Genomic DNA, 13,847 nt, shown 5'->3' with positions numbered 1-13,847 from the left:
CAGGCAAAGAAAGACAAAAAAAAAACACCTGCTGTGAAAGGAATTATGTCAGATCATGCATTGGGGAGCGGCGGCTCCTGTGGACGCACTACGGGGACCTCGCCCAACGGGGCTCCATAGTCTCAGCCTGGACAGGTCATCTCACGGGGTGTGAATACTTTTGCAACCACTTCTTTAGGACTGTAATGCTTTTAATATAAAAAAATATAAACCAACACTGCAAAAAACAACTTCTGCCGTTCTCTGTACACAGCTCATGTGCGGATACATGTAGGAGTATAAACAACCCCCTGTAGTCATGTATCGCTCCTCTTCATCAGTCTGTATATTAGCAGTGGAAGATCTCATGATGGTAAATATCAGACTACATAGGTTTGGTTTGTAGTCTGTAATCATGGAGACACAGTTTGCATTGGAGCTGTGTACATGAAATGGTTGTGGATTTTGAATCGTCTTTTTGCAAAGCAGCTTCGTTTATTATTTTAAAGGCATCTGAACAATGCAAAAGTGAGCGCCGTGATGTAAGAGTCTGGCGCTATCTGGGAAGCAGGTATATGACAGTATACAGCAGGGGTAGGGAACCTTCGGCTCTCCAGCTGCTGTGAAACTACAACTCCCAGCATGCTCCATTCACTTCCATGGGAGTTCCCAGAACAGCAGAGCCAGTATGCATGCTGGGAGTTGTAGTTTTGCAACAGCTGGAGAGCCGTACGTTCCCTACCCCTGTAATACAGCTTACTACATGGATGAGCCCCACAGAGCTCTATGGACACTGCTTGGCGTTCATGACTCTTCCCTACAGAGATGTCTACGGCTTCTCCATGTATAGTGATGCACACGCTCCCCATCCAGGGCGAGTCTCTCAGATCATGGCCTGCGGGGGGGAAATGACACAGTAATATATGATTGCAGCATGTGAGACTATGGAGCCCCATTACAAGGCTCCGGCCTAATAAGGAGGCGTCCTCTTGTGTAACAGATTCGAATATGTGCAGGATCCGACACTCCAGCAAGTGAAATGAACCAATAAACCTTCATAAACCTGTAAACCTTGGAGCTGTGGTTGCGACCTGCGGCTCCTCAGCATGCTGGGAATTGTAGTTGTGCAAGAGCTGATGAGCCGCAGAGAGCAGGACACGGTGGAGTGTACAGGGAGCAGCCACGGGGCACAGGTCAGATTCTCCTCAGTAAGTGAAGGTTCTCCCCTCACCATTACCAGAGGACAAACCTCCTCATGTAACAGCCCAAACTCCTCAACACTCGTCTTCCCCGAGGAGGGCGTAAGGGTTGACAGTAGCAATTTTACTTTTGGCCCATTTCTTAGCCTGAACCTCAGTTGAATCTTCATCTTCATCCTCCTCCTCATCGGCATCACGGTCACGTTCTTCCTCTTCTTCACCTGAGCTGGAGATCTCTTCTTCCTCCTCTTCTTCTTCACCAGCGGAGGAACGACTCTCAGATTGTCCTCGCGTCTGAACTTGGGAAACCATTTCCAGCACTTCTGGGTGTTTCTCCCAAGTCTCTGAAGGACAAAAAGCAAAATATAAAGATTAACAACTGCCCTGTCACACTCTACACATAGAAGGTAAGATGGAGCCCACTAACGCCAAGTAAATATTATTTACCTAAATAGTCGCTATGTACATACATTACATTACTTATCCTGTATTATACTCCAGAGCTGTGCTCACTATTCTGCTGGTACAGCCACTGTGTACATACATTACATTACTTATCCTGTATTATACTCCAGAGCTGCGCTCACTATTCTGCTGGTGCAGTCACTGTGTACATACATTACATTACTTATCCTGTATTATACTCCAGAGCTGCGCTCACTATTCTGCTGGTACAGTCACTGTGTACATACATTACATTACTTATCCTGTATTATACTCCAGAGCTGCGTTCACTATTCTGCTGGTACAGCCACTGTGTACATACATTACATTACTTATCCTGTATTATACTCCAGAGCTGCGCTCACTATTCTGCTGGTGCAGTCACTGTGTACATACATTACATTACTTATCCTGTATTATACTCCAGAGCTGCGCTCACTATTCTGCTGGTACAGTCACTGTGTACATACATTACATTACTTATCCTGTATTATACTCCAGAGCTGTGCTCACTATTCTGCTGGTACAGCCACTGTGTACATACATTACATTACTTATCCTGTATTATACTCCAGAGCTGCGCTCACTATTCTGCTGGTACAGTCACTGTGTACATACATTACATTACTTATCCTGTATTATACTCCAGAGCTGCGTTCACTATTCTGCTGGTACAGCCACTGTGTACATACATTACATTACTTATCCTGTATTATACTCCAGAGCTGCGCTCACTATTCTGCTGGTGCAGTCACTGTGTACATACATTACATTACTTATCCTGTATTATACTCCAGAGCTGCGCTCACTATTCTGCTGGTACAGTCACTGTGTACATACATTACATTACTTATCCTGTATTATACTCCAGAGCTGCGCTCACTATTCTGCTGGTACAGTCACTGTGTACATACATTACATTACTTATCCTGTATTGTACTCCAGAGCTGTGCTCACTATTCTGCTGGTACAGCCACTGTGTACATACATTACATTACTTATCCTGTATTATACTCCAGAGCTGCGCTCACTATTCTGCTGGTACAGTCACTGTGTACATACATTACATTACTTATCCTGTATTATACTCCAGAGCTGCGTTCACTATTCTGCTGGTACAGCCACTGTGTACATACATTACATTACTTATCCTGTATTATACTCCAGAGCTGCGCTCACTATTCTGCTGGTGCAGTCACTGTGTACATACATTACATTACTTATCCTGTATTATACTCCAGAGCTGCGCTCACTATTCTGCTGGTACAGTCACTGTGTACATACATTACTTATCCTGTATTATACTCCAGAGCTGCGCTCACTATTCTGCTGGTACAGTCACTGTGTACATACATTACATTACTTATCCTGTATTATACTCCAGAGCTGCGCTCACTATTCTGCTGGTACAGTCACTGTGTACATACATTACATTACTTATCCTGTATTATACTCCAGAGCTGCGCTCACTATTCTGCCGGTACAGTCACTGTGTACATACATTACATTACTTATCCTGTATTATACTCCAGAGCTGCGCTCACTATTCTGCTGGTACAGTCACTGTGTACATACATTACATTACTTATCCTGTATTATACTCCAGAGCTGCGCTCACTATTCTGCTGGTACAGTCACTGTGTACATACATTACATTACTTATCCTGTATTATACCCCAGAGCTGCGCTCACTATTCTGCTGGTGCAGTCACTGTGTACATACATTACATTACTTATCCTGTATTATACTCCAGAGCTGCGCTCACTATTCTGCTGGTGCAGTCACTGTGTACATACATTACTTATCCTGTATTATACTCCAGAGCTGCGCTCACTATTCTGCTGGTGCAGTCACTGTGTACATACATTACATTACTTATCCTGTATTATACTCCAGAGCTGCGCTCACTATTCTGCTGGTGCAGTCACTGTGTACATACATTACATTACTTATCCTGTATTATACTCCAGAGCTGTGCTCACTATTCTGCTGGTACAGCCACTGTGTACATACATTACATTACTTATCCTGTATTATACTCCAGAGCTGCGCTCACTATTCTGCTGGTACAGTCACTGTGTACATACATTACATTACTTATCCTGTATTATACTCCAGAGCTGCGCTCACTATTCTGCTGGTACAGTCACTGTGTACATACATTACATTACTTATCCTGTATTATACTCCAGAGCTGCGCTCACTATTCTGCTGGTACAGTCACTGTGTACATACATTACATTACTTATCCTGTATTATACCCCAGAGCTGCGCTCACTATTCTGCTGGTGCAGTCACTGTGTACATACATTACATTACTTATCCTGTATTATACTCCAGAGCTGCGCTCACTATTCTGCTGGTGCAGTCACTGTGTACATACATTACTTATCCTGTATTATACTCCAGAGCTGCACTCACTATTCTGCTGGTGCAGTCACTGTGTACATACATTACATTACTTATCCTGTATTATACTCCAGAGCTGCGCTCACTATTCTGCTGGTGCAGTCACTGTGTACATACATTACTTATCCTGTATTATACTCCAGAGCTGCACTCACTATTCTGCTGGTGCAGTCACTGTGTACATACATTACATTACTTATCCTGTATTATACTCCAGAGCTGCGCTCACTATTCTGCCGGTACAGTCACTGTGTACATACATTACATTACTTATCCTGTATAATACTCCAGAGCTGCGCTCACTATTCTGCTGGTACAGTCACTGTGTACATACATTACATTACTTATCCTGTATTATACTCCAGAGCTGCGCTCACTATTCTGCTGGTACAGTCACTGTGTACATACATTACATTACTTATCCTGTATTATACTCCAGAGCTGCGCTCACTATTCTGCTGGTACAGTCACTGTGTACATACATTACATTACTTATCCTGTATTATACCCCAGAGCTGCGCTCACTATTCTGCTGGTGCAGTCACTGTGTACATACATTACATTACTTATCCTGTATTATACTCCAGAGCTGCGCTCACTATTCTGCTGGTGCAGTCACTGTGTACATACATTACTTATCCTGTATAATACTCCAGAGCTGCGCTCACTATTCTGCTGGTACAGTCACTGTGTACATACATTACATTACTTATCCTGTATTATACTCCAGAGCTGCACTCACTATTCTGCTGGTACAGTCACTGTGTACATACATTACATTACTTATCCTGTATTATACCCCAGAGCTGCGCTCACTATTCTGCTGGTGCAGTCACTGTGTACATACATTACATTACTTATCCTGTATTATACTCCAGAGCTGCGCTCACTATTCTGCTGGTGCAGTCACTGTGTACATACATTACTTATCCTGTATTATACTCCAGAGCTGCGCTCACTATTCTGCTGGTGCAGTCACTGTGTACATACATTAATTATCCTGTATTATACCCCAGAGCTGCGCTCACTATTCTGCTGGTACAGTCACTGTGTACATACATTACATTACTTATCCTGTATTATACCCCAGAGCTGCGCTCACTATTCTGCTGTGTACGGTCACTGTGTACATACATTACATTACTTATCCTGTATTATACTCCAGAGCTGCGCTCACTATTCTGGTCAGACTCCCTTCGTACCTTTCTGATGACAGTATCCAGGTGGTCTCATACACAAGCAGATCCGTCCATCTACAGCCAGACGCAGCAGACTGTTGGCGCCCCTGTACGTGTCACTGCGCGAGGCTTTTGCAGTCTTGTATCCGCGCTTGTCGGCCCAGGCTGAATGCAGAAGGAGAAGATGAGAAGTTTTGTCACTTGTGCCTATAAGAGAGCCCACCCAGTATCGGACCCCGCAGAGGAGTATACGGCCTATATACTGCACATACACATACAGTAACCCACCTTCACAGATGCCCCATGCAGTCCAGCCCTCATCTTGTCCCTCCGGATGGATAAGTTTCAGGAGTTTAGGTACGGGTATTCGGCAGGACAGATATCCTACAGAGGTGTAGGGCTCCTGAATCTGAGCGATGGGGTAGATTCCTGCAAGAAGCTGCAAAAGAGACAGGATAAGTGAAAGTTACACCTCCACCCGCCTGTGTCCCATCATACTGGATAACTGGGATTTAGGGTTATGTCTAGTGCGAGTCCTTGGGGTTGGGAGGGGATTCGGGGATTCTTTGGGACCTTCCATTTGCTGTACTATGATGTATCAGACCCCGATGCTGCTCCCAGTCCAGGTTATTAGACCCACAGTTGGGACAGGATTTTCGTCCATCGTGCAGACACATTACTGCCCTGCCCCCGCTTGTTCTATGAGTATATAAGGGGTTAATACGATCATGACCTATAAGCTCCGCCCATACAGCGCCTCACCTGCTGCTGCTTATCTATAAGTGAAGGGAAGATGAGGCCGGGACAGTCGCAGAGACGCACGGTGGGTGTCAGGAAATAGGTCTGGAAGTATTTGGTATGACCCGGTGTCCGCGAAACGCTGACAATCTTTCTTCCGACAAGTCCATTGATCAGCGAAGACTTTCCTACATTGGGGAACCCTATAAAAGAGGGGGATAGAAGACAATGAGACCTGGGGCAGATACCGGTTACAATCATCCTTTTACGCAAAGGTTCCACCACGGTTTGACTTCCCCCGCCACCCCGATCCCTCTGTCCATATCAAAACCAGTCAGTCTCCTTCACCCTCTGGCAGCTTAAATGTGGTGGATAAGTTCCCCCTATTTAAAGTGGATATGAGATACATATATGAGATATCTACATGATTGAGCACTCAGACTCCCACCGATCCATTCAAATGGGGTTCAGTTCACTCATTCGGATTCGCATTCGCCCTGCTGCTCTGTTCATTCGTTCCGTTCTCAGACATAGCTCAGTGCTCGGCGATCTCTCTCATAGAGGGTGGGAGGGTGCATGCTCAGCCTGGCACCCATAAGGCAGCGAATCTCACCTACACAGCCGATGCTCAGCACCCCGTCTTTATAGCGCTCCCTGCTGGGTGCCCCTAGCTCTGCATCGGTGACCTGCTGGGCGACGACAACGTCCGTCTCATCTGCCTCCTTCTCGTCTTGGTCGTCTTCCCTTCCTGCAGCAATGAGTAGCGCGGCCGAGTCTCTCTCGATCTTCTCTCTCCAGGACGTCAGATCAACTGAAGGGAACACGAAGGAATGTGAACAAACTGAAAGACACTAAAGGAGCGGACTGAAGACGCCCGCGATGTTCGGCCTCCATTACCGTGTCCGGCAGTGATGACCTCACAGGCTCGCAGGAGCTGATTGGGGCCCAGGGCTGCGTTCCAAGCCCGACGCTTCTTCCTGCGCTTCTTAAACACTGATAAGAGACAAAGGGATCAGAGTAAGGCGACGTTCACACGGCCAAGGCAGTGGTGGAAAGTGGGCAATGAAGAAGCATCGGAGATGGACGCCCGCCTCAAATTCCACCACGTGAACCCACCCTAAGAAGCAGATCATGGAGAGCAGAGCGGAAACTATTAGGGGGGCATTTATAGACTGCAGGAAACGACATGATGTCACATGACCACAGGGGCCAATGCAGGCCGGCCACCAATGTGTAGTTTGCATTGCCGCAGATCTGGACAAGGATCAGCCCCAATGTCCTGCAATAGGGTTAACCCAAAACAAGTGATATGCCCCTTATTTCCTGAATAAACCTAAAATGCTAGAAATCTGAGCAGAAAATTTCCAATGTGTGTGAACACGGCTGCAGAAACCCCACGGACATGCATGGGTGCAGACTGGAGCAGAATATCTGTATAGGGGGTGAAGATATCTGAGATATTATAGCAGGTTTAAAGTAGATGATATAGAGAATGACGGACAGCGGACATGGAAGGGTTAACGCCTTGGCTTTTACCTGCAGACGGGTCCTGCTCCTCATCGGGATGTCTTGGGTAGGAGGTGAAGCAGACCACATGGACTTGCGGGAACTTTTCCTCAAAATAATGTTTCCAAGCGACAACCAGGGACGGCGGAGCGAGGTCGATCTTATTGAGTACGAGGATCAAGGATCTGCCCAGTTCTTGAGTCACATAGTCATAGAGGGCAGGGGAGAAATGTAAAACCTGCCAAATAAACCATAAGGAATACTTAATAGTATGGCAATACTTAAAGGAACACTCCACATACAATGGGGCAGATTGACAAAACGGTCTAATACAGCCTTCGCTGTCCACAATGACCAATCACAGCGCTGCTTTCACTTTTTAAGAGCACTACAGGACATGTAAGCTGCGCTGTGATTGGTTTTCTTTCCGTTTCATTGATCTGCCCTATCAATCGGTTATGGCGGAAACTATCAAATAACTGATCTCCAATAGAAGTCATGCTCCGCCCATTCAAAAGCACACGCGTGTTTTGGCATGATCATTTATACATACAGACTTTTGCACACATGAAATGCCTTCATTCCCAGACCCCGAAACATAGGGATTGTCCATCCCCAAATTGATTTTCCGTATTGTTGACCTATCCGCAGGATATCCAGACCCCGCATAGATCAGTCGTTGCTGCAGCCTCAGGGTGTGGGAATCTGCAGCAAGTGATAGGATGGGGGCTGAAGCTCCGCTATACCGTGGACTGGGCTGCTGTGCCGCAACTAGTACTACAATAAAAGAGGTGCTGCAGCTGCTCACCCGAAGGATGCTGCAACAATTGTTCTGTTTGGAGGTCAGATGTCAGACCCCACTGATCACATACTGACGACCTATCCTGGACAATCCCTTTAATGCTTAATGTCCACAATACTGACCGGGTGCCGGATGTCTGTTATCAGCAGGACTATGTCTGACATCTCAAGAACTCTCCAGAGTTGGCGCCAAGTCTAAAATATAGAAAAACACAAACAACATTTGAGAATCTACCGACGTTTTAGATTATTTCCTGCTATTTTGTTTATTAAACTTTTATTGGTTGCCCTTGGGTACAGTCAGCGGTTTAGTTCCGCCTTGTTGTCAGACATGTGACCTTACCACTAAGCTCTGACTGGGTAACAGCTGAAGTCCCGGTATGGGAGTGAGTAGCCGGACCTCATCATGGATGTGCAGTGTGCAGATGTCGCTTATGAGATGTTAAACAATGCACCTTGTGTTCCTTGTACTCCATTTTTTGGGTGCAATAGGCCTAGTAAGCTCTACTGATATCTACTGGCACACAACCTTGGTTCACGCTGTTCACGTATAACACGGATGGTCACTCATTTGCTGATTAGCATGTCATGTTATACTTTCCCCAGGAGAAATGTCCGCCCTACCAGGTTTGCTTTGTAAGACAACTTGTTTAAGTTTCTCTGAACAGTTTAACACCTTGGGGCGACATCCAAATACCCTGGTAGGAAGGTTTATTGGGGTACACACCTGCCCACCCCCTGTGGTCAATCCCTCACCTCCAGATTGTGATCGAAGTAGCTGAGCTCCTGAGGCGTGTGCTTCTCATAAATCTTCTGCAGATATTCCTTAAAGGCCCTTTCCTCCTGGGACACCACGGCCTCCTTGCTCATGTCGTAGCTCCAGGCCGGCCTTTTCGGGAAGTCCAGCACTGAAAAAAGAAAATAAAAAATATTGTCATTTTGTGATTCACATACAGGTCACATTCTATTGACCGGACACCTGAAAATGTATTGCTATCTCCATGTACACGGAGGGGCCCCTGATAACCTGCTCATCATGCCTCGCCACCTATGTACGGCTGAATGGGGAGGATTTTCCAGGTATCTTATGCCATCGAAAAGTCACAAATTATTGCATCGTCCCATCTTTTATATAATTTGCAAGATTCCATGCGGCTTTAATGATCAGAAAAGAATCCATAGACTAATACAGTCTCCATGAGGTCAAATAGGTGCAGCGACTCCCCAGGACGTGGCACAGGAGCCGCACACTCAGCTTATCGGCGTCTATAGAGTTGGCATCCTGCATCATGCAGACCGATAGCAGAACAGAACAGCTATGGAATGGAAATGTCAGCCTGTATTGTGTGCGCTAGTGACACCGCAGTGAGAACGACAATGGTTCTGGGGGGTTTATAGGAATAGTCACCCCAAAAATGAAAAACAAAGGGATATAAATGATATGAGGTCACTTGCTGGTGAAACATTCCCTTTAAGGCACAGAGAATTAGAGCAGGGGCTGAACAGATAAGATGTAAAATATGCTAAACCTCACTTTCTGTATTTCCGTTGATGGACTCCAGTAGTCGGAATCCTCTATATACAAGCTCATTACATTTCTATAATTCCCCATCTACATGAAACAATGTAGAGTTCGGACAAGCTGGGTGTGAACACTGGAATAGTCGCTGACTAGTGGCAGTGTCCTGGAATGTCCACGCTCAGCATCCTGCGCCGTCAGCCATTGTGTCTGTGTGTGTTCCTCCGATTGTATACATGTACAGAGTGTGTGTCAGCAAAGTGCCATGTATACCCCTTCCAACTCCATCCTGGGGTGAAAGGCGTCCGAGCTCTCTTATAGAAAACTTACATTACGGAAATCAAATGGCCTAAGAAATACGGAGTCACTGACTGTAAGCCGATAATAGTGAGGGGCTGAGACTAGCGGGAGGATCCAAAGGGCCATGTCAACTAACCCTATGCAGGTGTAATGTTAGGCCTTTGGGGAGGGGGCGCTCTCTACTCTATTCCCTGGGTATGGGGGAATTCCTTACTAAGAGAATTTATAAATAAAATTTGAAGAATTAGAAATACAGATTCCTTTGTAGAGACTGAATACACGGGAACGGTGCGGTTGGTAGTTTGGGGAGTAGAAGCAGAGCTGCAGTATATATGGCTGCTATATAGTAGACAAAGCCTTCAAATTCCAGCTCTACCAATGGAGGGTCAGCTAATTGGTGTGGGGTCAGGGTGTGAGACCTCTACCGATCTGAAACTCATGACCTTTCCAAAAAAACAGGAAACTCCTCTCTATTATAGTCTATTCAGATGATGAAGGTAGCTGAGATTCCATGGAGTGGTTGTGGTAGTGTTCCTTGGACTCCCTGTGATTATACCTGATTGTACCTGATATGTAAGTGATAAAGGTTCTTGTTGGTCAGTCCCCTCCATGAGGACATCACGACACCCGCACCGGCCACAGTAGGAGACCTGACAGCGTTACCTGAGCCCGGCCTGTAAATCTTCTCTATATCCACTTCAAGTTCAGTCTCTGCCACCGGTTCCAATATCTTCTCCCGAGCGACTTTCTTTCTGCGTTCGATTTCTTCCTTGCTCTCTTTTTCAAACTGCAGCCGATACCTGTAAGAGCGACGTTATAGGGGAGGTGTGTACAGGCCTCTCTATGAGGGTGCAGGACAGACCATCAATATCAGATCAGTAGGGATTCAACAATCCTGTCCCACTGATCAGCGGACTGAAGGGGTTGCAGTGTTCTGACCCCTTTATTGTTCACCAAGTATAGCTCCACGCAGTGGTGGTGTCTGATACTGCAGCTTGGTCCCATTTATGTGATAGGGACTGAACTGAACTAGCAGCACAAAATGAACAGCGCTCTGCCCAAGTAAGGGGATCAGGTAATGTGGAGTCGTATTAATCCGATCAGTGGGAGAGGCCTGACCAATCTCACATGGATGGTCAATCCTAAGAATAAGCCATCAATGTCAGTGTCACTGTATATACAGATATCACTGGGTACCTGTTGGGGTCATATCCTTTTTCTCCAGGCCTGAAGACCTGCGGCTGCTGATTGATTTTCCTCACTTGGGGACGGACGCTTTCGCTGTCTGAGGTGTCAGTGTTCTCCTCACCGCGCTCTCTGCTCTGGCTTCGGCTGTTTGACTCGGACCTGCCGGCGTCAAGTGGCCCTGACAACAGGAATAAAGAGGAGGAGGAGGAATGAATGATTTCCCATGACATTGACATGATATGGCCGGAGCTTCTGACACAACATTGGCGGATACAATGGATGCAAAGTCTTGTATAACATTATATCCAGCAGCTTCTGTGAGAGTCACCCCTAAAGTAAAGACAACCAGAATAATTGTCCCCATACAGGTCAGTATTTCTAGACTCCTGAATGGATAGTCCGCCATAATATGCAGCTACAATTCTCATTCAGGATTCTAGGAAAGCTAATAGTGGACGAAACTAAGCGAAACAATCAATGACAACGGTGCAAAATATTAGAATATTTCTAAAGAATTCTGAGACTTAAATAGTTAAACTTATTTTACAGTAATAAAGCTTCACAGAAGGGGAAATGATTGTGTAAAAGTTGGACAAATTTTGATGCAACTCACATTAGGGGAAAACTAATGGCTTCTGGCTATGTATTTCAGTTGTCCAGAAAGTGGGTAGAACCTCGTGGGACGGAAAAAGCCTCCCCCAGAAACTGGCACAAATTATATTGCAAATCTAGTCCAGCTCATAGCAGGCGGTAGATTCTGTTTTGTGGTGCACAGACAGCCCAACATGCACCTGATGTATAAAGATTTATTAAGATGCCTGTGTCTCTTACTAAATTTGATGCAAGTTACCACCCCAGTCTTTGTAGGTCCCCCCCCCCCATGCCACTATGTGTTTAATTTTTGTTACCATTCCTCCTAAACCCCCTATGCATCCTTATTCCAACAGCCCGATCCTTCTTATTTGATATTTGCAGTCTGGACCAAGTCAGAACAACCCCATAAAAATCAGATGGTTGGCTTGTCACATCGATAGACTCTATTAGGCAGGTTCACATCTGCTTTGGACTATGTTGGAGGCTCCATCACAAAGTGCACCAAAAAGCGTCAGAGAAAGAAGTCCTGCACGGAGGAGTTTATTCTCAGCCGCTTTCAGTTTCCAAACAACAGACACCGAGTGGACCCCATTGTAGTCAAAGTGGTCCGCCGGGCTCCATGGGTAACTGCTGTTATAGTGGTTCATCTGTCCTTTGGATCCTCAATGCACCCGAACGACACCGAGCCAGCACTAGTGTGAACCTAGTGTCAGTCTAATGCAGGGGGAGGCAACCTTCGGCTCTCCAGCTGTTGTAAAACTACAACTCCCAGCATGCATACTTGCTCTACTGGTCTTGGAACTCACATGGAAGTGAATGGAGCATGCTGGGAGTTGTAGTTTCACAGCAGCTGAAGTGCCGAAGGTTGCTGACCCCTGGCCTAATGTGTTATGGCCATCCTAAGGGTCTGCTACTACTGTATCCAGCCTAGAAAATGATATGTGACTAGTGCAGATACATTGTATCCCTCGTAGCAGCAGAGAGATTTGTGTTGTGGATTGTCTGAACTGGATACAATTGTAGCAAACCCTCAGCATTATCTGGTCTATCAGGGATCTGGATGTAACCAATGACAGCCACATTCATTGACAGCAAGCAGAGCTGTAGAGAACTTTGAGGATATGAAACACAGAACTGTAAGAGAAATCTGAAAATTTTTTCATGAAACAATAAGCTTGTAAGTTTGACAAAATGGTGCCGCTAACACAGTCACATGATACGTACCGCGCTTGCGCTCTCGCTTGTCTTGGAGCTGCTTTTTCTTCTGCTTGTTGCTGAACGGCTTCTTCCGAGGCATCTTTTGGTATACTGACCCCCGGATTCGGGCTACGTCTCGGGACTACAGGAGAGTTGGCCGCAGATTTCCACGTAACACCAGAATGTAGCCGGATACTAATATTTCGGATATCGCCCCTGTGTCTATGACCTGCTAAAGCGTAATCTCATAAGAAAACCACTTCCCTTTCTAGAGACCCTGATAACGCATTCGGGCCCCTTATCTGATGTCCCCCTGGGCCCCTGCACTAGATACTGACCCCCACAGCTATTGGTCCAGATTTAGGCCTTCTCCTTCAAGTCTTGTCCCCAAATTTGCAAAGGCCCAGTAACCTGACAGCCCTGCCTCTCCTCTATGCAGCCAGTGCCCCCTGAGGCCCTGTCTACGGGCACAGACAATAACCCTGCATTGCCAGGCAAGAATTAGGCAGAACAATGTGCTACTCTCTGCCCTAGTAACAGGAAATGCCCGTTGTGCGTTTCACGCCTCAACCCCGAGATTATTATCCAATGTCCACGCAGTATGCGTGTCACGCCTCGATGTGCTATTGGGGTTAACCAATGAGGAGACGCCCATGGACAATCGACTGTCAAATAACTTTAATCAGCCAATGACACTGTGAACGGTCAGGGGAACCTTGGCTTGTCCAATGGGATTGCCGTATGAGTTTCAAGCCTCGCATTCCAACTTCATCAATGGACGGGGTGGCGCTATG

The 13,847-nt window shown here is 46.1% G+C and overlaps 1 protein-coding gene across 1 annotated transcript; it reads right to left on the bottom strand.

Annotated features, from left to right (window-relative positions):
* Nucleotides 1–703: 703 nt before the first annotated feature.
* GNL1 (G protein nucleolar 1 (putative)) lies at nucleotides 704–13,592 on the bottom strand. Its single transcript, XM_075259045.1, has 12 exons — nucleotides 13,081–13,592; nucleotides 11,272–11,440; nucleotides 10,738–10,874; nucleotides 9,012–9,163; nucleotides 8,379–8,450; nucleotides 7,485–7,692; nucleotides 6,846–6,941; nucleotides 6,562–6,759; nucleotides 5,973–6,151; nucleotides 5,499–5,649; nucleotides 5,235–5,375; nucleotides 704–1,522 (listed from the first exon to the last, which is right to left on the bottom strand). Exons 1-12 carry the CDS (start codon nucleotides 13,151–13,153, stop codon nucleotides 1,254–1,256), a joined length of 1,845 nt encoding a protein of 614 aa, XP_075115146.1. The 5' UTR covers nucleotides 13,154–13,592; the 3' UTR covers nucleotides 704–1,253.
* Between the last annotated feature and the right edge of the window lie 255 nt (nucleotides 13,593–13,847).

The sequence above is a fragment of the Leptodactylus fuscus genome, chromosome 11, assembly GCF_031893055.1.
Source record: "Leptodactylus fuscus isolate aLepFus1 chromosome 11, aLepFus1.hap2, whole genome shotgun sequence".
NCBI classification, from domain to species: Eukaryota; Metazoa; Chordata; class Amphibia; order Anura; family Leptodactylidae; genus Leptodactylus; species Leptodactylus fuscus.
Note: the sequence above shows the minus strand (reverse complement) of the source record. Positions and strands in the feature narration are given on the sequence as shown.